Below are 25,970 nucleotides of genomic sequence, written 5' to 3'. Positions count from 1 at the left end.
AAATATGACTCTTGATTAGAGGAAAATGCAAACCACCTGCCTCTAATCAAGAGCCATACCAGGCAAACCGAAACCAACATAGAAACAGATAACATAGACTGCCCACCCATAACACATGCCCTGACCAAAAACACATAAAAACTAACATAAATAGGTCAGGACTGTTACAGTACCCCCCCCCCCAAGGTGCGAACGCCGGGCGCACCAGCACAAAGTCCAGGGGAGGGTCCGGGTGGGCAGTTGACCACGGTGGTGGCTCAGGCTCCGGGCGCGGTTCCCACCCCACCATAATCCATCCTAACTTCCTCCCACAAAGAATGTCCACCCTCTTTTTTCCCCCACACAATTCTCTTAATAATATATTTAATAAGGATAACACCGGGACAGAGAGATAAATCAAGATAGAGGGATAGATAAGACTATAGAGATAGATGAAGATAGAGAGGGAGATTAGGATAGAGGGGCAACTCCGGACTGAAAGGCAGCTCCGGACAGAGAGACAGCTCTGGACTGATGGGCAGTTCTGGGTATCCAGCCTTTTCAGGCTGAAGGGCAGCTCATGGCTGACTGACGACTCTCGATGCTCATGGCTGGCTGACGGCTCTCGACGCTCATGGCAGGCTGACGGCTCTCGACGCTCATGGCAGGCTGACGGCTCTCGACGCTCATGGCAGGCTGACGGCTCTCGACGCTCATGGCAGGCTGACGGCTCTCGACGCTCATGGCAGGCTGACGGCTCACGACGCTCATTGCTCTCTGACGGCTCTCGACGCTCATGGCGCTCTGACGGCTCTGGCTGCTCATGGCTCACTGACGGCTCTGGCTGCTCATGGCTCACTGACGGCTCTGGCTGCTCATGGCTCACTGACGGCTCTGGCTGCTCATGGCTCACTGACGGCTCTGGCTGCTCATGGCTCACTGACGGCTCTGGCTGCTCATGGCTCACTGACGGCTCTGGCTGCTCATGGCTCGCTGGCGGCTCTGGCAGATCCTGTCTGGTTGGCGGCTCTGGCAGATCCTGTCTGGTTGGCGGCTCTGGCAGATCCTGTCTGGCGGGCGGCTCTAGCGGCTCCTGTCTGGCTGACGGCTCTAGCGGCTCCTGTCTGGCGGATGGCTCTGTAGGCTCATGGCAGACGGGCGGCTTTGCAGGCTCATGGCAGACGGGCGGCTTTGCAGGCTCCTGGCAGACGGATGGCTCAGATGGCGCTGGGGAGACGGATGGCTCAGATGGCGCTGGGGAGACGGATGGCTCAGATGGCGCTGGGGAGACGGATGGCTCAGATGGCGCTGGGGAGACGGATGGCTCTGGCCGGATACGGCGCACTGTAGACCTGGTGCGTGGTGCCGGAACTGGAGGCACCGGGCTAATGATAAGCACCTTCCTACTAGTGCGTGGAGCAGGGACAGGGCACACTGAACTCTCAAAGCGTACTCTATACCTGGTGCGTGGTACCGGCACTGGTGGCACCTGGCTGAGGGCACGCACCTCAGGACTAGTACGGGGAGAAGTGACAGTGTGTACAGGACTTAGGAGACGCACAGGTGGCTTAGTGCGTGGGGCCGGAACTGGAGGCACTGAACTGGATACACGCACTATAGGGAGAGTGCGTGGAGGAGGAACAGGGCTCTGGAAATGCACTGGTAGCCTAGTGCGTAATGTAGGCACTGTAGGTACTAGGCTGGGGCGGGGAGGTGGCGCCGGAAATACCGGACCGTGCAGGCGTACTGGCTCTCTTGAGCATTGAGCCTGCCCAACCTTACCTGGTTGAATGCTCCCGGTCGCCCTGCCAGTGCGGCGAGGTGGAATAGCCCGCACTGGGCTATGCAGGCGAACCGGGGAAACCATGCGTAAGGCAGGTGCCATGTATGCCGGCCCGAGGAGACGCACTGGAGACCAGACGCGTTGAGCCGGCCTCATGACACCTGGCTCAATGCCCAATCTAGCCCTACCAGTGCGGGGAGGTGGAATAACCCGCACCGGGCTATGCACACGTACAGGAGACACCGTGCGCTCTACTGCGTAACACGGTGTCTGCCCGTACTCCCGCTCTCCACGGTTAGCCTGGGAAGTGGGCGCAGGTCTCCTACCTGCCCTTAGCCCACTACCCTTTAGCCCCCCCCCAAGAAATTTTTGGGAGTTACTCACGGGCTTTTCGGGCTTCCGTGCAAGACGAGTCCCCTCATAATTCCAGTTACGAGCTTGATTCTCCGGCTTCCATCCACGTCTCCTAGCTGCCTCCTTAAACCACCGCTCCTGGGCTGTGACTGCCTCACTCTTCTCACGAGAGCAGCGATATTCCCCAGTTTGCGCCCAGGGTCCTCTACCAGACAGGATCTCCTCCCAAGTCCAAAAGTCCTTGTTGCTCCGTCGAGCATTCCCATACCGCTTGGTCTCTGTATTTTGGTGGGTGATTCTGTAAGAGCTGTCGCTTTCCTCATCCTCGGAAGAGGTGAGGAGAGAAGGATCTTCAGACCAATATGCGGAGTCAGGGAAATATGCCATCTTTTTTATTAATAACGACAACTGATGACAGGAAAACAAACACTATAACAAACTACAAAATAAGAAAACGACGTACACGCAACCTGAACATAAACTTACATGGACAAACGTAAACTCACGAACAGGAACGGACATCGAAACATACGAACAGCCAAACAGCTCCAAAAGTGAATACATCGAACACAACGAAGACATCACAGGAGACAATCACCCACAAACACACAGTGATAATGCCCTACCTAAATATGACTCTTGATTAGAGGAAAATGCAAACCACCTGCCTCTAATCAAGAGCCATACCAGGCAAACCGAAACCAACATAGAAACAGATAACATAGACTGCCCACCCATAACACATGCCCTGACCAAAAACACATAAAAACTAACATAAATAGGTCAGGACTGTTACACAAACCCTGAAACGGGTGAAAAAATATATTGAAAGCTGAAGTTACATAAATTAATTTCCGCCTCTGTTCACTGAACTAAATTAAGCTAGTAACTAACTAAAGTTCAAGATTTAGGCTTAAGGAGATACACTGAAAGCCACAATGGTATCTTCTTGGCGGTAAGATGAGAGGTATGGGAGTCAAATTGGCACTAAAGACCTTTTCATTTGCACATTCCTCATCACTACCCCTCCATTCTCAAACCTAGGGTTCCAAGAGGATACAGGGAATAAATAAAGCATGCATACCGAGAACATGAGATTCCAAAAGGCATTTAACTTAACCAGCCACAGATGTTAGCCAGCCTTCCTATATTAGCCCTCTCATAAAAACTTTTCCAGAGCTTAAGGTGTGTGTGGCTTCTGGCATGTACCCTTTGGTTTTAGCACTTTTTCATTTGTTTTCTTCTCTTCTCAACCTTTGTTTTTCTACTTGTCGGAAAGCACTAGCTGTAGCTGCATGACTGGGTGAAAGTGATGCTGGGTGTGTTTGACATCGATTCTTGTAGAGCATAATCCTCATGTGGTAACCTTGCACCACCCTCTGCTCAGACCCAGACCAACCCCCCAAACCACCTTCAGTCAATGCATGAATTCCCAGGAGGCACACCGCTGCCTTAGGCATATTTGGTTTGCTACCAGCTCTGGCTGTGATCCCTAACAACGGGACTGAATAGCAGGACAATCCTATCATTGCCACTCCTGATAAATCACTCTGAAGGACATGGAGGTCAAGGGCAGGGGAGGAAGAGCAGGTCAGGAGCTCCCGGTGACCTGCATCCAATACATTCAGGAGTGGGATATCAAACAAGAAGTGGGTGTCCCTTACGGAATCAAGAAGACTTCAGAGATTCGTCCTAAGATCCACAACCCCAAGCCAAGGGCCAAGTCTCAACTAACAAACCCCAGAGCAGAAATCTCTGTTGCCTAAATATAAGGCACTTCGTTTCAGATGTCAATTCCCTAAAGAGTGCATTGTGTGTGAGAACGTTTCTGGAAACTTTGATGAGTGGGACCGAAGCCATTTTTAAACCAATCTCAGATGAGTTTCAAATTGCATTTCAAAAATCAAAGGCTCGCTCCAGTTTGCTCTATTTACATTTTCCCTCTGTATCTTTGAACAAAAGAGGTAGAATTATCTACAAGCAGCAATCTGACAACTACCCCAGAGAGAACAATCCCACTAAGACTGGACAGGCACAATAGCCGACAGATGGTCCTTAAGGAGCAATGCTTCATGCCAGCTCATCCCGTCATGCTAAATTTACCAGCAAAGAAAGTGTGATTTCCCCACAGGTTCATGGAAGGCCCAGCTAATTTACTCCGCTTAATAAAGTGTATGCCTCCACCTGAATCTAAATTAACATTCTCTCGTCAATTTCTCATTTAGTTACTTTAAAACCTGTAAATTACATTTCCAGAGACTTTGCATTGAACTTCCAGACTTAGGGGATAGACTACATATATGCTAAAAACCTAATGTTTTATGCATCAAGTTTCACCGGCCCATTTGTACATTAAATATGTATATTCCTATGCAGAAATACATTTTAAAAGGGAAAAACTGGCACTAAGCCACCCAGAGTATGGTGCCTGTGTTTAAAATGAAGGGCAGCAAGTCAGGTCTGACGCTCGAAAAATGGGGTGACCAGTAGCTTTTTGTGGCAAAACCGTTTGAATTCCAGACTGTTTATTTTTAAACCCTTGGCACAGGTGCTTTAACGTCCGTGAGCAGCTGAAAAAAAAGTATTACTACTTTCTTTGTAAGACCACAAAGAGGCCAGCAAGGGCATATCGCCAACACAACAAACATTTAGATTTGCAGTACTAAATCAGATATGACAATCACAGAAAAATAACTCTTTCATTATACAAACAAGTTCCATCTCATGTGGGATGAGCCAGCATGAAGCATTATTAAATTTGCATATGACTCGTTTTTCAACATTGAAACAAAATGCAGTGTTCAGCACAACAGTGCTTGTGTGGGAAAGGGGGAGTCAGTGGGTAAAATCACTAAGCAACCCTCTTAATTCCACGGCAACTAGTTTGGAATGTCTACTGCATGTCTAGGAGACAGCTGCTCCAGCTGTTCCTGCCATCAATTCTCTTCGCTCAGACAGAAAAATGAAAGGAATCAGGAAGCTTAGCAGTTCTCCAGGAAGCGAACCTCACCTCTATTCACCATTTACCCCCACCACTGATATTTCAGGGAGGGGGGGGGGGGGCATGAGCAGAAGAGCACAGTCTGCACAGATACAGGGGACTGCACCCTATTTCGCATCCCAGTCATTTAAAATTCATGCATGCCCATTTGGTGCCTTAAATAATAAATTATAAACAAAATGGGCCTCCACATAGGGGCAATATGGTAATGACAGAGGAAAAGAAAGTGAGAAACTCACCAGTATCTTCATCAATGGTGAATATCCCTAGGCCAGAGCCGTCCCGTATGGAGTAGCGTATTTCTCCGTCTCTTCCTTTGTCTTCGTCCTGAGCCGTTACTTTCATTACGGACGTCCCAATGAGGACGTCCTCTTTTATAAATCCTTTATCCACGAACGAGGGGAACCACGGGCGATACAGATTCTCGTTGACGTCCACGACATCCACCTCAATAAAGCATGTTGACGATAAGGAAATGGGCTTCCCTTTGTCCTTGGCTTTCGCCGTGAGATTGTACACCTGCTTTTTCTCGTAATCCAGATTCTGCAGGATGCGTACCGCGCCGCTGACTTTGTCCACCTCGAAGTTGCCGTCCCCGTTATCGATGAGGCTGTACCGTACCTGACTGAACAGCCCGACATCCGGGTCGTGAGCCTCTAGCCACATAATCACAGTGCCGATCGGGAGGTCCTCCCTCACTTTCACGCTGTAATTGGACGGGATGAATTTGGGAGGGTTGTCATTGACGTCCTCGAGAATGACCTTTAGCAACACTGTAGACACGAGTTGAGGTTCATTAACGGCCTGGTCGCGTGCAGCGATCTTCAGAATGTAAACCGGGTGCACCTCGCGATCCAGCGGCTTTTTCACCGTCACTACTCCAGTCAGCTCGTCAATGGCAAACTGGTCAGTGTCGGCCACAATCGAATACCTGATTACTCCGTTATCTCCCTGGTCCTTATCGGTGGAATCCACCTGGACGATTTCAGTGCCCACTGGTGTGTTTTCACTTATTTCCACCGAATAGGAGTCTTGCAGGAACTGCGGACTGTTATCGTTAGCATCCAAGATCTTAACGTCTAAAAGACGGGAGGAGGACTTCTGGGGTATTCCTAGATCGTAGACTGTGACGTTCAGTGTGTAGTGGTCCGTCGTTTCCCTGTCCAGTGGAGTGTGAACCAAAAGCCAACCGGTGTTCATATCTACAATGAAACGACTCTCTGTATCTCCTCCTGAAATAACGTACACCAGTTTTCCGTTAAAACCACTGTCTGTGTCGGAGGCGCTTAGATGGACTACCCTAGCCCCAACTGGAAGGTCCTCTTTGACCTCAATGACACCGGGGAAGGACTCTGCAAACTGAGGAGAGTAGCGGTTAACCGAATGGATGTCCATGAAGTTATCGTCAGGCTCAGTTGGGGCTTGGATCTTAGTGCCATGAAGCAGCTTTTCTGCCAACATGGTAGCAACCCCAGTATCGACGCATTTCACTTGGACAGGCTTGCGAGCTGTGATGACAATGATGTTCATGATCATTGGTTCAGTCTCATGCTCTCCATCACTGGCTCTGATGTGTAAGCTATGGAAGGACACTTTAGCTGCCTCCCCTTCGCTTAGTGTTCGTTTCAAAGAAAGCACACCCGAGTTGGAGTTCAATTCAAAGAGACCAAGATCATTCCCGGCTTTGATGTCGTACCGCACTAGCTGCAATTCGTCAGCATCAATTGCAGACACCGTCGTTATCTGCTCTCCCACGCCATGGTCTCTAGGCACCGTGACTTCACAGTCGACGTTTTCGAATAGAGGCTTATTGTCATTCAGGTTATTCAGTGTGACAGTAACTGATGACTCCACCTCCCGTCGGAAAGGGGTACCCCAGTCTGAAGCCCTAATTTTAAGATTGTAAATCCTTGGCATCAGCTCATAATCCAGCTCCTCTGAGGTGCTGATGACACCAGAGAAGTAGTCGATGACAAACGGCTGCGGGCTCACGTTGGCAATGCTGTAGGTCACATACCCGTTCTCGCCACTGTCTAGATCAGTGGCTTTCACTGCTAACACGTTAGTCCCTACGGGTACATTCTCATCAACAGTGGCCTTGTACGAGGTCTGTTGGAACTCAGGGGCATTATTGTTAACATCTATAATGTCAATGATAACCTTAGTCGCTGCCTTTTTGTCACTGGTAATAACTTGTAGTTCAAATTTTGTGGCATAATCCGCATAGATGGGTCCAGCTGTGGTGATTAAGCCAGTGTCTGGATTAATAGCAAAACGATTCTTCTCTGCCATATATCTGAAAGCATACTTCAACTGTGGATACTTTGGCAAGGCAGTTACCATAGCAACGGGTGTATGGAGAGGGGCAAACTCACTGAGATTGACCCTATAAACAGCTTGTTCGAATTTAGGGGGGCCCACTTTAAACTGAGGGGATGTTACATGTACCACCTTCGCTGAGGAAAACTGTGGGGGGCTTCCTTTGTCCTTGGCCTGTAACGTGAGGTTGTATCCGAAAGTCTGGGTGTCCCAGTCTACATCCTTGACAGCTTTGATTTTGTACTCCTTGCTCCCGGGACTAGTTCTCATGGCCTTAAACTGCTGGAGGGGGTCGCCCGCCACCACGCTCAACGACGCGATCTCCCCATTGGGTCCCTGGTCGTTGTCCTCAACGGTCACTATGGCATAGGTGGGGTCGCGGTCAGCGCCCGAGGGCGCCAGGGTGACGGCGGTGATGACAGGCGCGTGCTCGTTGGCCGGATCCACCCTCACCGTCAACTTGGCCATGCTACTGAAGCCGCTGCTCCCGTAGAGCTTCATGCCTCGGTCCACCGCCAGGATCTCCAGGTCATACAGCTTGGTCTCAGAGTGATCCAGCTTGCCCGTCAGCGTCACCACCCCGCTTGTGGGGTGGACGGCGAACATATCTGTCCACTCCCGGAAGCTGTAGTAGTACTCCCCGTTCGTCCCTATGTCGGCATCCGTGGCTGTGACCTTGGCCACACTGGTCCGTATGGCCGTGTTCTCGAGCAGCGAGATGCTGTAGGAGGTGGGAGAGAACAGAGGCCTCAGGTCGTTGGTGTCCTGGACCTGGACCTTGACTCGGGTGCGAGCCTCGACGTCGGTGCCCCTCTCCACAGCTTTGACAGTGAGCAAGTAGTGGTCTTTGACCTCCCGGTTCAGAATGGCAGTGCTGCCTCCTTTGGTCCTTATCCTCAGGAAACTAAAGTCTCCCAGGACGTAGTCCTCTGCTTTGAAAAGGTTCTCATTGTCTCCTGACACTATTTTGTACCGTATCTCCCAGGTGGGGTCTGTGATGTAGATGCCCATCTTCGCATGACTCTCCAAGTAGGTCTTAGCAGCAGAGTTCTCGTATATGGTGGCATTGTAAACAGAGTGAGTGAACTGCAGGACCAATGCCTTCTCCGTCCTTTGGTTCCCTGTGCAGCCGCAGAGGAGCTGCAGGAGCAGCACGAGCAGTGAAGTCAAGTATTTCCCCATTTTCGTACCGTGTTCTCTACCAAACCACCTGGAGACACACAAAACAGAAGGTTAGAATCAATCTAAAAAAATAAACATAAAATTGAACATTTAATACATTTTTCTGAAAATCTCAATAGGGATGGATCAGTGCTTTAAATTAAGAGCATAATAAAATATGTCTTTATGCTAACAAGCAAAAGGGCTAAATGTTGAACCTTCCTCGGAGAATTGTGGTTTTACAGTGGCACGGTGAACGGCTGCTGTTAATATCTGCTCGACAAAGGTCTCTAACCTTACTCCTCTCTTTACTGTGAGCCTCAACGGACTCCTTTAAATGGCATGACAAATGATGGTGAGGCTGATGAATGGGTGTTATGTTAGAGGGGAAGAGGGAGAAAGGATATAGGCCAAATAACTTATTTATCTTCGCCGGCATTCCTCTTAATATTTCGGCAACAGGTTTAACAGAAAGGATACACTACGTAAATATGTTTCACTGTTTCAAAGCACAATTCCGAGACCAGTCTCTTCACTTCAGAACATATACTCCTCTAATTCAACCCTCTATGTAGAAATGATGACGGAGGTCATTGGTAGTGACAAAATAGCGGTAAGGCATTCAAGTCTCACTTATTCCATTGCAGGTCAAGCGAAAACGGACTTCAAAGCTATGATAAGCAGATTTCACAATTCCTTCTATCAGCCTTAAATTGCACATCTTCGAAATGCTTTGATCTACATGACATTGTAAAAATAGCTCAAGCAGATACATTACACGGAGAAAGGGTTGGAAATGGTGGAAAAGTGGTACTGTCCTCGCATAGCTAGATATGCAAACTGACTCAAAATAAGATGGTCTAATAGGAAAGGAAGTGACATTCAGGCATACAGGTTTGTGCTCATATTGGATTTCACATGTATATTATAAGTACATCATTATGCCTGGAAATAGTGTATGAGGAAAACAACTGAATTCTAGCCAGAAAAGCTGATTCTATACTGGCTCTGGGGCCTTAGTTCCTGAGCTTGGCTACTTTCTGTCTAGTAGGCTGTGCTATAATAAACACAGTGCTACTCTTTGGGCTTTCAGAGGGTTGCCATCTGGAAAAGCACATCCCAGCCTAATGACGGACACTGCTGTCCAGCTGCCTTAGATTATGTATGTGGCCAATAGACTACATCTATACATTTTATGGGGCTAGTGGCATAATGCATGCATGAGAACTTTCAACAACAAAAAAGTATGCCTTGAGGATATTTTTTTTCCCCCGCTGAGGATTAGGTTAACTATTCATGTCTTCAGCGTAGGGCTTTATGGCACGGTCATATCAGGTTAGTAAGCAACCGTAAGTCAAATAAATACATGTACAATGTTGTTGTTTTTTAACTAAGTCTGTATACACCTCCAGGATTTTTCAACTGCTGAACTAGGCTATTCCTGGCAAATAAAAAATAAAAAAATTTTTTTTTAAATGATATTTACATGTTATGTATAATAATGAACTTTTTTGCTGAATTCATATTCTTGGAAGATGGCAAAAGACAAAACTGAAACAGCTTCGTGAAAATCATTGCTTGCTGTCTGTTGTTTAATTGTCCAACACATCCACCAACGGTCACCATTCCTATTCATTTCACGTAGACACGCAGCCGTGCGGGAGCCAGATGTATGGTTTGTTTAAAGAAATGGCAACAATGCCCGAACCGCCAACACAACACAATGTGTAAAACAATTCCCACAAATAAACAAAATGCGTAAAACAGTGACCAACTTCCAAAGTCTCTCATTTCGATAGTAGCCGATTTAATACCTTTCCTAAACACTTTAAAACGTTAAACTTCACTGGAGGAAGGAAAGGACTCTGATTTCTGTCCACTGCTCGAGCGCCACTGACAGAGAACTAGTCCGGTCGGACTATCTCAACTTTTAACTCCGATTCACAAACCACAAAAAAGAACTTAATTATTCACAGGAAAAGTGCTACAACAAATAGATCACATTACATACCTATTGCCTCATTAACGGCGTGGATTTGGCGGTTTTTCATGTAGTTTGTAAGGTACGAATGTCTGCATGGTAACTACGTGGACTTCACTCTCCGCGACTCTATCCACTTTCCACTTCTTCTCGTTGCTCCCTTTCTTCCACACTGAATTCGCCTAGTATCTCTCCGCGTTGCGCACGCCCGGATCTACTTTGCTGGCATGAAGATAAAACAACCAGCTCGCTCCTCCGCTTTAAGAACCGAGATAACGGTTAACTTTGATCTGCTATATTCCCTAATCTAATTTCAATGATTTATTCCTTCCTAGGCTATAATTACTATTTCGTATTTATGTGTAACCTTTATTTAACTAGGCAAGTCAGTTAAGAACAATTTCTTATTTACAGTGACGGCCAAACCCGGACGACGCTGGGCCAATTGTGCGCCACCCTATGGGACTCCCAATCACTGCCGGATGTGATGCAGGCTGGATATAATAATAGGCAAATCATATAAAATATGATTTCATAGGGAAAAGTCATGCCAATACCTATGCACTATTATCCTATATGATTGCATGTTACATGCATCCATAAAGTGAACCTTACACTTTATTACAATTCCCCCAATGTAGGCGTACAACGTTTTGGCACATTTACGCACGGTGCCAATAGTGTTTATGAGATAATCCAAGCAAATTGAAATTGTTTTTTGGGTGTAGGTTAGATTTTTTTAAATCCAGCTTGTGTGAATGGTGTTCCTATTAATGTAAACAATGGCCTATACAGTAGTGAGGTTCAAATAGCCTACAACGTTTTATTATGAGCCTATGTGGGGAAAAGGTGTTTTCCTATTTACAACCTCAAATTGAATTTCGATGTGTGCAACGAGAGGCAGTGCACATGTACACGCATGGTATTCAAAAAGTATCTTCATTTTGGAATATTCGTTGTAATAACTGTGCAATAATATCTTATTCCCAAATTCGTGCGCATGGGAGTGTGACCGATATGCGATTGATGGCGCTCTCTCACTATTGTTTAGGCTATTTTCTCTCCAAAGCACTGCGCTCTGGACGGCACATGCTGCTGCTCACCCATAACTTTATAGTCTGTGTGTGCGTGCGTGCGTGCGTGTGTGTGCGTTCGTGCGTGGGTGTAGTGAGAGTGGAATCTTGGAGATTGTGAAGCATAGGCTACCAGTAAAATGTACTATTAAAGCCTCCTCGGAAGTTTATCATGTCAATAATATTGATGATGATCATTAAGAAAGACTCCTGCTATTTTCAATTGTTTTATGCAATACATTATCGTTACTCTATCAGTGTAAAGCAATGCTATTTCCTAGATTACTTACCAGACGAGCTGGATGACGCCGACTCTCCAAAGTTCTGTTCAGATAAATCCCAGAAAATGTTGCCAAATTTTGTTTGAGAGCATGTCGCAGAAAACGATAAAGTGACACACAGGAACCAATCCGAAACCGGTTATTCGACATTATTTACATTTTCAACGCCTCCGAAATCCGTAAAAGCCACATTTTCATCAAGCGTGTATGGCACTTCGGAGTCCACAACTGTTCATCTGCGTGCACTTCGGCTGCTACATCGGTTTAACAGCAGTAGCCTACTGTTTCTACCGGGATGCCTCGGTTTTAGGATGCGGTGACGTAACGAAGCTCACACGCCTTCGTTGCTCTCCTTGCTGATTCCCATGCAAGTTCAACTTGAAAGCAAAGCGACTAGGAGTCTGAAAGAATAAAGTAGCCAACAGGATTCCCTCGTTGGTAATGCTCAGTTGCTTTGCTACAGGACCAGAACAATTACTTTTTCCCCGTTGAAAAGAAACTAAGGTTGTGTAGGCTATCATTTATGTTATATGGTTGCATAAGGCTGCACATTTCTGCATGAACTCATAAAATGACTGTAAAATGCAATCTATGGAAAATAGGTTAAAAGCCCTTTATATATAGGGTCAACATGCATGAAAGTGGAAAACCCAAACACAGACTACTCTTCCACCATGCAGTCACAGCCACATACCAGAAGTTAACCCCATGCTGTGTGCAGGTCTGCCACAAACTAACACACCCTCGAGTGCACGTTTGAGTGTGATGCGAACCAGTCATCCGGTGCATGCTAAACCCTGTCCTATGTCCATTCACCAATACCTCATTAAAGTCAAATTTGCCCAGAGTCTGTGTAAAAACAGGCATGTGCTCCTTCTGTTGTGTGGGGTTCTGGGGTGTTCTCCTTCTGTCTCTCTCTCAGAAACATGTGTTTACATTGCCATAGCAATTGAAATAAACCATAAACTAAAGTGAGAAGGCACAAAACAACATTAACCCCAAAATATTATAATTTAACAGTAAATATGTCAAGTGTTCCGCCTGTATTATCACCTATGTACAGTGTTTTAGCAATGGGAAAATAGTTGTGGTATGAATAGTAGGTAGGGGAAGATAATATTGGGGGTATTTACAATGCTGTTTGTGCTCCACTGGTTGCCCTTTTCACATGGCAACGGCCACAAATCTTGTTGCTCTGATTGCACACTGCTCTCTCTCTCTCTATGTGTGTGTGTGTGTGTGTGTGTGTGTGTGTGTGTGTGTGTGTGTGTGTGTGTGTGTGTGTGTGTGTGTGTGTGTGTGTGTGTGTGTGTGTGTGTGTGTGTGTGTGTGTGTGTGTGTGTGTGTGTGTGTGTGTAAGCCCATCCATGCACCCACAACAGGGGCTTTTCATTGTTGCGACATTTCATTGTTGCGGGCTGCTGGAGGTGCATTGGGTTGAAGTTAGCTACGTCTAAAATCAGATTATCCGTCCCCATGACTATTCAATGGAGGAGTGAAGATCAGCTTGTAGAGGTAATATTTGGTTTAGCCTCGAGCTGTTGAGCAAACTCGGTTGGAGATGTTGAATTTTGAATGGGCACCATGTTGGCGCCAAAGGTTGCATTAACTCAAAACAGAATGACTGTTAAAATGTTGTTCTTATGGGATATTTGAAGCTACCATGACTTCGGTCGAAGGGGGTTGGGTTGAATGCAGAAGACACATTCCAGTTGAATGCATTCAGTTGTACAACTGACTAGGTGTCCCCCTTTCCCTTACCCATCATGAGAGTAATCAAACTTTTGTGGTGTTGTGAAAAAGGAAGACTGACGGTTGGCTATTGACAGACATGTCATAGGGATTAAAACAAGGACTCGAGAATAGTTGTGGTTAGGGTGCTCAAACTCCACTTTAACTTCTGCCTTAAGTTGTAGTACAAACCCTCTAGCTTGTCACTCGACACGGACCATGACAAGGTAGCTCTTACCACGCCTTCAGCAATGTACTTATTCCCTGTGATTTGTGTCTCCGAGCTAAAAAAAGAAAATCAATTCAAATGTTATTTGTCAAATGCACCGAATGTCACAGGTGTAGACCTTACCGTGAAATGCCTATGCAGTTTTAGGACAATACAGTTAAAAATTCAAAAGGCACTCACACATCGGAGCTATCTTTTTTGCAGGTGTAAGATAACAGTTGAATAATATGAGAAAAAAAGAAGAGAAACCCGCACACTGCTCTTGATGGTATCGCTGCTCTTTAATAATACGCCTCATGTATCGGCCTCAAGGCCTTCGTCAGAGCTTTAAAGACCAGCAGTGATACCATCAAGAGCAGTGTGTGGGTTTCTCCTTTTTTTCTCAGGAAAATAGAGTTAAGAAAATATTGACTAAATAAACAGAATAAAACAACAACAATGAGGCTACATACAGGGGGTGCCGGTACCGAGTCAATGTCCCGGGGTACAGGTTAGTCGAGGTAATGTGTACATGTAGGTAGGGGTAAAGTGACTATGCATAGATAATAAACAGCGAGTAGCAGCACTGTAAAAACAAAGGGGGGTGTCTATGCAAATAGTCTGGGTGGCCATTTGATTCATTGTTCAGCAGTCTTAGTATGGCTTGGGGGTAGAAGCTGTTAAGGAGCCTTTTGGAAATAGACTTGGCGCTCCGGTACCACTTGCCTGTGGTAGCAGAGAGAACAGTATATGACTTGGGTGACTGGAGTCTTTGACAATATTTTGGGCCTTCCTCTGACACCGTATAGTTTATAGGTCCTGGATGGCAGGAAGCTTGGCCCCAGTGATGTACTGGGCTCTCCAGACTAACCTCTGCATGAATAACTTCTGTAGTGCCTTACGGTTGGATGCCGAGCAGTTGTCATACCAGGCTGTGATGCAACCGGTCAGGATGCTCTCGATGGTACAGTTGTAGAAGGTTTTGAAGATCTGGGTACCCATGCCAAATCTTTTCAGTCTCCTGAGGGGGAAAAGGCATTGTCGTGCCCTCTTCGTGACTTTCTTGGTGTGTTTGGACCATGATAGACTTCCAAGATGGCGTAGCAGTGGGATGTCTGTTTTGATTGTCTTGTCCCATCCCTTGTATATATCGTTTTTCATTGTATATATTTCATATATATTTTTAATATTGTTAATCTCAATTTCCATCAACTGATTTTCAATCAATTTCCATCTATTTCCACATACTCTCCTGCAACCCGCCTCACCCAATGTGGTATGGATCTGCTATTTTTTATAGAACCGGAACCCCCTTCAGAAGCTAGCCAGATAACTAGCTACTTGGCTAGTAGTCAGTTAGCCACTGCTAATGGTCATCACTGTTAACTCGGACATCTACCAGCCTCAGCCCGGTCAACTCCTGCCAGCCTGCACAGCGCGATATCAACCTAGAGCATATCGGACTCTGAACCTTTACTGAACCTGAACCTTTACTCTGGATCATCGCAGCTAGCTAGCTGCTATGCGAGTGGCTACTCCTGGCTAAGGTCTCTGTCCTGAAGCAGGCACCAGTTAGCCTGGAGCTAGCCTCGAGCTAAGCCCATCTCCCAGCTAGCTGAAGAGATCCATCAGATAATTCCTGGGCTTCAATACCTCTTTTGCCAATTGGCCTGGACCCTTTGCTGCCAACACGGAGCCTCGCCGATCCATCACGACAGGTCTGTCGACGTAACCGTCCGAGGGGGTTTCAACAGGCTCTCCCGTTGCGACGTCCCCCTGAGGCCCATCTGCTCGCCTGCTTGCCCCGGCTTGCTAGCTGTCTCAATCGCCGGGCCTCCAGCTCGCATAGCTACTCACTGGACCCTATGATCACTCGGCTACATATGCCTCTCCCTAATGTCATTATGCCTAGTCTATAGCTGTTTTGGTTAGTAATTTTTGTCTTATTTCACTGTAGAGCCTCCAGCCCTGCTCAATATGCCTAAGCTGGCCCTTTTGTTCCACCCCCCACACATGCGGTGACCGCACCTGGCTTAACCCTTTTCTCAATAGGGGGTGCTGTTTTCACTTTGTAAAAATTTTGTTCACAAATTAAACTGCCTTGTACTCAATTCTTGCTCGTACAATATGCATATTATTATTACTATTGGATAGAAAACACTCTCTAGTTTCTAAAACCGTTTGAATTATATCTGTGAGTAAAACAGAACTCAAGTTGGAGCAAACTTCCTGTGAGGAAGTGAGAAATCTGAAATCAGGCAGTCTGTTCTAGGGTCAGTTTATTAATTTGCATGTCTTCTATTGGTCGACATGCACTGAATACGCCTTCCCCTAGATGTCAGCAAATAGTGAGAATTGGAATGGAGTTGCTAGGCAGATCTGAGGCCATTTAAAGGGTCTGGGTACGTGGGGTACACTCTTTTCAACATTCGCCATGACGCAAGACAGACCTCAGGATGGCGTTCTGGAAAGCTTCCGTTATAGGCCTTAGATATATCCGGCTCTGATTTTATTCGATATAGGTGTTAAAGACATCATAATGTAGTTATTTTAAACCGAGTTATATCAGTTTATATCAGTATTTTGGGATTTTCGGATATTTCTTTGTGCTGCGTTATAGTGAGTTGGGCACGTCTTCGCCACATGGCTAATATTTACTGTAATTCCAAAGTTGAAGGCGACAATCTACAACCGAGCAACGACTCTTCTGGACAAAGGACAACTTGCCCAAGATTCTGAAGGAAGCTCATCAAAAAGTAAGAACTATTTATGATGTTAATTCGTTGTTCTGTTGAAAAATGTGAAACTACTATTCCGCCATTAACTTCGGTGCGTTCTCGCTTTAACGCACGCTGTATGTCTTAGTAACGTTAATTTTAAAAATCTAACACAGCGGTTGCATTAAGAACTAATGTATCTTTCATTTGCTGTCCAACCTGTATTTTTTAGTCAAGTTTATGATTAGTTACTGATTAGATTAGGTGCCTCTCCCAAGATTTCTCCCGACATTTTGTTGGCAGCTTGTCTACTATTCTCATTGTATAACCACGATTTGTGCCGCTAAATATGCACATTTTCGAACAAACTCTATATGTATTTTGTAATATGATGTTATAGGACTGTCATCTGAAGAAGTTTGAGAAGGTTAGTGAAAAAATGTATATCTTTTGCTGGTTTATTCGTTATCGCTATTGTTGGCTTGAATCAATTCTGTTGTGTGGTTGGCTATTGTAGTAAGCTAATATAATGCTATATTGTGTTTTCGCTGTAAAACACTTAAAAAATCTGAAATTTTGGCTGGATTCACAAGATCTTTGTCTTTCATTTTCTGTACGCTGTGTATTTTTCATAAATGTTTTATGATGAGTATTTAGCTAATTCACGTTGTCCTCTGTAATTATTCTAGTTGCTTTGGTGAGAGTTGTGATGGTGGCTGCAATGTAAAACTATGATTTATACCTGAAATATGCACATTTTTCTAACAAAACATATGCTATACAATAAATATGTTATCAGACTGTCATCTGATGAAGTTGTTTCTTGGTTAGTGACTATTTATATCTTTATTTGGTCGAATTTGTGATAGCTACCTATGCAGGAAAAAAATGGTGGAAAAAAAAGTTCTGTCTTTTGCTATCGTGGTTAGCTAATAGAAATACATATTGTGTCTTCCCTGTAAAACATTTTAAAAATCAGAAATGATGGCTGGATTCACAAGATGTGTATCTTTCATCTGGTGTCTTGGACTTGTGATTTAATGATATTTAGATGCTAGTATTTACTTGTGGCGCTATGCTAGGCTATGCTAGTCAGCTTTTTTACTGATGAGTGTGCTCCCGGATCCGGGATTGTGACCAAGTAGAAGTTAAATGGTGCCTCTAGAGACAAAACCTCTCTCATAGTCACTCAATGCTTAGGCTTACCTCCACTGTACTCACATCCTACCATACCCTTGCCTGTACATTATACCTTGAATATTTTATTCCGCACCAGAAACCTGCTCCTTACACTTTCTGTTCCGAACGCACTAGACGGCTAGTTCTTTTAGCCTTTAGCCGTACAACTCCTCCTCTGTTCCTCTGGTGATGTAGACGTTAAAACCTGTTTGGGCTGCAAGCTGAATATTGAAAAAACTGGAAAATGTGTGCACATTTTCAAACGGCCTCCTAAGAAACTTTTTATTTTCCAATATGCATATATTTACTACTGTTGGATAGATAACAGTCTATAGTTTCGAAAAATGTTTGAATTGTTTCTCTAAGTCGAACAGAAATATTTTTACAGCCATTTTCCCAGACGAATTGAGATTTCCAAAATGCGATGTGTCTCTTTAAGACCTTCTCTATAAAAGGCCCTTTGACTTGGGACCATAGGGACACGTCACAGGCCTTCGTCAGGCTGTAATGCGGAAGTGAGAATTGAAAGGAGTCGAATATCTCGTCCATGGACTGAATAACACACCTTCTTGTGAGACCTGCGCAGTTAAAAAAAATTTCCGGGCGCGAAGGATAATTTGGTCTCGGCTTCTGGAACAAGGTAGATAACGGTGAATATGATGTCTGACTACGATATTATTTGATACATGTCACAAAATCATCCTAAAGTATGTTTTTTCAATATACTTTAATTATATTATTGCAATTTATTCTGGACTTTAGATGTGATACGACGGAAGAATTTTTTGAAGAAACGCTGTGTAGCGCCGCAATGCTATCGTGCTTGCTAACCAAAGAGGGAAATAATTTGTTCTGGAACCCAACTAAAGACTCTACTGGACATTGGACCCCGTTACAACATTCTGATGGAATATCAACAAAGATAAGACCCAATTTGGGATGCTTTTTCATATATCTGTTGAGCTGTGCTGTGCTAAGTGGGCTAACTGTGCTAGGCTAGCGCTTGACCAATGCTAGTGCTGACTTATGCTAGCTTATGTTGTTAGCTAATATAACGATATATTGTGTTTTCGCTGTAAAACACTTCAAAAATCGGAAATGTTGGCTTTATTCACACGATATCTGTCTTTCATTAGTTATCCACCATATGTTTTTCTGAAATGTTTTATGAGGTGTAATTAGTAGCCGACGTTGGTGTATGTATTTTCTCTGGCTACTCCCGTCTGGATTCAGACTCTAGCTATGTGTTAGCATTTTTGGGTAGCATCAATGTAAAACTGATTTATAGCTAAAATATGCACTTTTTATGAACAAAACATAGATTTATTGTGTAACATGTTATATGACTGTCATCTGAGGTAGTTTTTTCTGGGCTCTTTAGGTTGGTTTTAGTTTATTTCGGTTGGCTTGTGCATGCTACTTGAATCATAATTCATACTTCATAATCATATCCATATGTGTCTGTCCACTTTTGTATTTGGTGGTGAGCTAACATAAATATGTGTGGTGTTTTCTCTGTAAAACATTTAAAAAATCGGACATGTTGGCTGGATTGACAAGATGTTTATCTTTCAAATGCTGTATTGGACTTGTTAATGTGTAAAAGTTAAATATTTAAAAAAAAATAGATTTTGAATTTCGCGCCCTGCAGCTGTTGTCATTGTCGTACCGAATTCGGGCTTGCAGCCCAAACAGGTTAAACCAGGCCCTGCAGCCCCCAGCATCACTCCCATTCCCCAGGCACTCTCATTTGTTGACTTCTGTAACTGTAGAAGCATTGGTTTCATGCATGTTAACATTAGAAGCCTCCTCCCTAAGTTTGTTTTATTCACTACTTTAGCACACTCCGCCAACCCGGATGTCCTAACCATGTCTGAATCCTAGCTTAGGAAGTCCACCAAAAATCCAGAAATTTACATCTCAAACTATAACATTTTCCGACAAGATCGAACTGCCAAAGGGGGCTGAGTTGCAATCTACTGCAGAGACAGCCTGCAGAGTTCTGTCATACTATCCAGGTCTGTGCCCAAACAATTTGATCTTCTACTTTTAAAAATCCACCTTTCCAGAAACACGTCTCTCACCGTTACCCCTTGTTATAGACCCGCTTCAGCCTCCAGCTGTGACCTGGACACCATGTGTGAATTGATCGCCCCCCATCCATATTTCAGAGTTCGTACTGTTAAGTGACCTAAACTGGGACATGCTTAACACCCCGGCAATCCTACAATCTAAGCTAGATGCCCTCAATCTCACACAAACTATCAAGGAACCTACCAGGTACAACACTAAATCCATAACCATGGGCACCCTCTTAGATATCATCCTGACCAACTTGCCCTCTAAATACACCTCTGCTGTCTTCAACCAGGATCTCAGCGACCACTGCCTCAATGCCTGCGTGCGCAAAAGGTCCGCGGTCAAACGACCACCCCTCATCACTATCAAACGCTCCCTAAAACACTTCAGCGAGCAGGCTTTTCTAATCGACCTGGCCCGGGTATCGACCCGGGCCAGGTATTGAATATTGAATATTGAATATTGAATATTGACCTCATTCCTTCAGTAGAGGATGCCTGGTTGCTCTTCAAAAGTGCTTTCCTCTCCATTTTAAATAATCATGCCCAATTCAAAAAAATTAGAACTAAGAACAGATATAGCCCTTGCTTCACCCCAGACTTGACTGCCCTTGACCAGCACAAAAACATCCTGTGGCGTTCTGGATTAGTATCAAATAGCCCCCGCGATATGCAACTTTTCAGGGAAGTCAGGAACCAATATACTCAGTCAGGAAAGCTAAGGATAGCTTTTTGAAACAGAAATGTGCTTCCTGTAGCACTAAATCCCAAAAGTTTTGGGACACTGTAAAGTCCATGGAGAATAAGAGCACCTCCTCCCAGCTGCCCACTGGTAACATTGTGATAGGAAACATTGTCACCACCGATAAATCTACGATAATTTAAATAAACATTTTTCCACGGCTGGCCATGCTTACCACCTGGCTACCCCTACCCCAGCCAACATTTCAGCATCCCCTGCAGCAACTCCCACAATATCTTCTCCACTATGCAATCTGGTTTCTGAGCTTGTCATGGGTGCACCTCAGCCACGCTCAAGGTCCTAAACGATATCACAACCGCCATCGATAAAAGACAGTACTGTGGAGCCGTCTTCATCGACCTGGCCAAGGCTTCGACTCCGTCAATCATCGCATTATTTTCGGCAGACTCAACAGCCTTTGCTTCTCAAATGACTGCCTCGCCTGGTTCACTAACTACTTCTCAGATAGAGTTTAGTGTGTCAAATCGGAGGGCCTGTTGTCCGGACCTCTGGCAGTCTGTATGGGGGTGCCACAGGGTCCAAATCTCGGGCCGACTGTTTTTTCTGAATATATCAACGATGTCGCTCTTGCTGTTGGTGATTCTCTAATCCACCTCTACTTAGACGACACTATTCTGTATACATCTGACACTTCTTTGGACACTTTGCTAACAAACCTCCAAACGAGCTTCAACGCCATACAACACTCTGTCCGTGGCCTCCAACTGCTCTTAAATGCTAGTAAAACTAAGTGCATGCTCTTCAACCGATTGCTGCCCACACCCTCCTGCCCGACTAGAATCACTACTCTGGACGGTTCTGACCTAGAATATGCGGACAACTACAAATATCTAGGTGTCTGGTTACACTGTAAACTCTCCTTCCAGACTCACGTTAAGCATCTCCAATCCAAAATTAAATCTAGAAATCGGGTTTCTATTTCACAACAAAGCCTCTCATGCTGCCAAACATACTCTCGTGAAACTGACTATCCTACCGATGCTTGACATCGGTGATGTCATTTACAAAATAGCCTCCAACACTCTACTCAGCAAATTGGATGTAGACTTTAACAGTGCCATCCGTTTTATCACCAAAGCCCAATATACTACCCACCACTGCGACCTGTATGCTCTCGTTGGCTGGCCCTCACTAGATATCCGTCGCCAAACCCACTGGCTCCAGGTCATCTATAAGTCTTTGCTAGGTAAAGCCCCGCCTTATCTCAGCTCACTGGTCACCATAGCAACACCCACCAATAGCATGTGCTCTAGCAGGTATATTGCACTGGTCATCCCCAAAGCCAACATTTCCTTTGGCCGCCTTTCCTTCCAGTTCTCTGCTGCCAATGACTGGAACGAAAATCTCTGAAGCTGGAGTCTTATATCTCCCTCTGTAACTTTAAGCATCAGCTGTCAGAGCAGGTTACCGATCGCTGCAGCTGTACACAGCCAATCTGTAAATAGCACACCCAATTGCCTCATTCCCATATTATTACTTACCCTCTTGCTCTTTTGCAGCCCAGTATCTCTACTTGCACATCATCATCTGCACATCTATCACTCCAGTATTAATGCAGTATTAAATTGTAATTATTTTCACCTCTATGGCTTATTTGTTGCCTACCTCCCTACTCTTGTACATTTGCACACACTGTACATAGATTTTTACATTTTTATTTTATTTTGTGTTATTGACTGTACGTTTGTTTATGTGTGACCCTGTGTTGTTGTTTTTGTCGCACTGCTTTGCTTTATCTTGGCCAGGTCGCAGTCTCAAATGGCCTACCTGGTTAAATGAAGGTGAAATATATATACTGTATATATATTTTTTATGATAGTTTGATGGTGACGTGGACACCAAGGAACTTGAAACTGTCAACACGCTCCACTACAGCCCATTTGATGGGAATGGGGGTGTGTTCGGCCCTCCTTTTCCTGTAGTCCACGATCATCTCCTTTGTCTGGCTCTTGTTGAGGGAGAGGATGTTGTCCTGGCACCACACTGCCAGGTCTCTGACCTCCTCCCTATAGGCTGTCTCATCGTTGTCTGTGATCAGGCCTACCACCGTTGTGTCGTCAGCAAACTTATTGATGGTGTTGGGTTCGTGCTTGGCCATGCAGTCGTGGGTGAACAGGGAGTACAGGAGGGCAGTAATATGTACGTACAGTCACTGTGGGGATGACGTCGTCGATGCACTTATTGATAAAGCCGGTGACTGAGGTGGTAAACTCTTCATTGCCATTGGATGAATCCCGGAACATATTCCAGTCTGTGCTAGCGAAACAGTCCTGTAGAGTAGCATCCACGTCATCTGATCACCTCCGTATTGAGCGAGTCACTGGTACATCCTGCTTTAAGTTTTGTTTGTAAGCAGGAGTCAGGAAGATAGGATGATGGTCAGATTTTCCAAATGGCGGGCGAGGGAGAGCTTTTGTATGCTTCTCTTTGTGTGGAGTAAAGGTGGTCTAGAGTTTTTTTCTTTCTGGTTGCACGTGACATGCTGGTAGAAATAAGGTAAAACGGATTCAGTTTGCCTGCATTAAAGTCCCCATCACTAGGAGCGCCACTTCTGGATGAGCATTTTCTTGTTTGCTTATGGCCTCATACAGCTTGTTGAGTGAGGTCTTAGTGCCAGCATCGGTTTGTGGTGGTAAATAGACGGCTATGAAAAATATAGATTGGTAGATAGTGTGGTCTACCGCTTATCATAAGGTTCTCTATCTCAAGCAAGCAATACCTCAAGACTACTTTAATATTAGACATAGTGAAACAGCTGTTATTGACAAATAGACACAAAACCCCTGTCCTGCTGATGCACGGAAAACCCAGCCAACTGTACATTATCCGTGTTGTTGTTCAGCCACAACTCTGTGAAGCATAAGATATTACAGTTTTCAATGTCCCATTGGTAGGATAGTCTTGAACGGAGCTCATCCCGTTTATTCTCCAGTGATTGTATGTTGGCCAAATGGAACGGATGGTAGAGGCGGGTTACTCACTCACCAACGAATTCTCACATGTTACCCTGATCTCCGCACCCTGTATTTCCTTATTTTCTTCATGCTAATGACGGGGATTTGGGCCTTGTCTGGAAGCAGCATTATATCCTACGCGTCAGACTCATGAAATAATTTTCTTTCGTCCAGTTCGAGGTGAGTAATCGCTGTTCTGATATCCAAAAGATATTTTCGGTCATAAGAGACGGTAACATCAACATTACTTACAAAATAAACAATGCAAAATACACACAAAATAGCACAATTGGTTAGGAGCCCGTAAAACGGCAGCCATCCCCTCCGACATCATTTTTTCCAACTACATCCCAAATGGAACCCTATTCCCTACAAAGTGCACTACTTCTGACCAAAAGTAGGGCACTTCATGGGGGAAAGGGTACCATTTGGGACATAACCCTTGACTCCTATAAAACAATGGAATCTGAACCAAAAGGCTCAATACCAGTAAGAGGGGTGATTGAGTTATATTCGCTAAAAGTATAACAAATTGCTAGCATTGTCCCAGCAATGCTTACCCCAAGGCTGATTTTCTTGTTTTTGAATCACAAACTATTCCAAATGTTCTCACAATGTCACACTGTGCATTTGGCACCCCCATCACAATGCAAATGTGTTAGTGGATTTCAGGCAATTTCATAAGCGTTTATGGGGAATAACAAAAGTGCAACATTTTTCCTCCTGCAGCTAGTGTGAACGACTGCTGTGCGCCAAATACAAATTCCCTCTTCTCCCTTGAGTGAGGCCAGAAGATTAATCCTCATGGTTGGAGCTCTACTTGTAATTACCCACCAAAAATGATAGAACAGAACCGCGCTCTCAAAATTTTAAACAAACTGCTATGAGAGAATTGACAGTCAGGGTAGACATTATGCATTATTTTATATCTGTGTCAGACACAACACTGTCTATAGGGTCATTTTGTATGGGGATCGCAGCTTGCTTGCTTTAAAGGCCCAATACAGACATTTTTATATCGATATCAAATCATTCCTGGGTAACAATTAAGTACCCTACTATAATACATTTCCATTCAAATGGGAAAAAATGTTTTTTTTTGCAAAAAATATTTCTCAAGCAAACATTTTGCTAAGACTGTCTGGGAGTGGTCTGAGTGGGAGGGGGAAACTAGCTGTTATAGGCAGAGAGGTTTGGAACTCTCTTCGATATTGGTCTATTAACAAATTTACCGCATGGTGATGTCACCATGGAAAGCCGAAACTGCCGCCCATGCAATACTGCTGATTAGAAGGTCCTGAATAGATAGTATTTTCAACCAGCAACAATCAGGAAATAACACTGATCTAATTTTTGCACACTTTTAAAGTGTTGATTTCATAAACTGTTGTACAATATGATATAAAACACAGGAAAACCACCTTTTGACTGCATTGGGCCTTTAAGCCATGGCAGTGTCTGGAATAATGCACTTCTTCCCACCAGACTTCTTCTATGTCTGTCCGTCTTAGAAATATCCACATATGCTCTCTGAAAAGAAATATATAGCGCATAACCTTTAGATCTGCCAGTTTGACTCATAACAGAAGTTGTTGTTTGATGAAGGCCATTGCTGTTCAGTTGGCTCTGAAAAATAATTGAACATACAATGAAATCTGATCTTAGAATATCTTTGACTAAGAAGTTGTTGTATGTTGAAGATCACTGCTATTCAGTGGACCTCCTACTAGCCAGAAACATTTATCCTGGTTGAACCAGACTGAATGCTGTGAAACAATGGTTAATGCAGTGTACAGTCTGGTTTACGCAGGCTAAGATAGTGTCCCAGGTGGATCACATTGGAACATAGGATTGGATCCATTAGCTTCATAAACAAGCCGGCGCAGCCTCATTAAACTCTGAAAATGTGCTTTGTGACATACCCCTCTGGCAAACTTGACAGGACCCATCAGACCCTCAACATTTCAGACTATCCACCTGCAAACCAAATGAGTCCAGCCTTCTAAACCACAATATAGATCCAAATGAGCAAATCAATGGTTCATCTTTAGCCGCGTGGGGCCTAGTCTTTTTGAGGTATTCTCTGAGGTGCATTGTCATCGGCTCTGCAGAAAGAAAGGAGGTCAGTGGAGGTGAGCCATCAAGCGTGAGGGCAGGAAGAGTTAAACACACAAAAGGAGAGATATATAGAGAGAGTAAGCCCAATTAATTATAAATACTCAAAGAATCAGAAAGACAAAGAGATGGGTGTGGTGTGAAAGGTAATGCGATGAGGGAGGTAGATATAATCACGCTATTATAATAGAGTGTCAATGGAATTCATTGGATCTAATGCAGGTACATGTATTTAAATATGAGAGTGATGGGAGCATAGGATAGCAACTAGCTCACTACATAACATTACTGTC

The 25,970-nt window shown here is 44.6% G+C and overlaps 1 protein-coding gene across 11 annotated transcripts in view; it reads right to left on the bottom strand.

The window, feature by feature from the left end:
* LOC129840915 (protocadherin Fat 1-like) overlaps positions 1-12,235 on the bottom strand; it is a 105,804-nt gene extending 93,569 nt beyond the window's left edge. For 5 of the 11 annotated variants that reach the window (XM_055908937.1, XM_055908939.1, XM_055908942.1 and 2 more), the window contains exons 1-2: positions 10,609-11,004; positions 5,357-8,646 (exon numbers count right to left, since the gene is read on the bottom strand). In XM_055908937.1, the coding sequence (XP_055764912.1) occupies positions 5,357-8,618 (3,262 nt within the window). In that variant the 5' untranslated portion in view covers positions 8,619-8,646; positions 10,609-11,004. Of the gene's footprint in view, positions 1-5,356; positions 8,647-10,608; positions 11,014-11,941 lie in introns of those variants that run through there. The other 6 variants (XR_008757258.1, XM_055908944.1, XM_055908945.1 and 3 more) reach the window with 3 other exon arrangements.
* Positions 12,236-25,970: the final 13,735 nt, after the last annotated feature.

Source organism: Salvelinus fontinalis, chromosome 42, assembly GCF_029448725.1.
Source record: "Salvelinus fontinalis isolate EN_2023a chromosome 42, ASM2944872v1, whole genome shotgun sequence".
NCBI classification, from domain to species: Eukaryota; Metazoa; Chordata; class Actinopteri; order Salmoniformes; family Salmonidae; genus Salvelinus; species Salvelinus fontinalis.
This window is presented reverse-complemented; position numbering and strand designations above follow the sequence as displayed.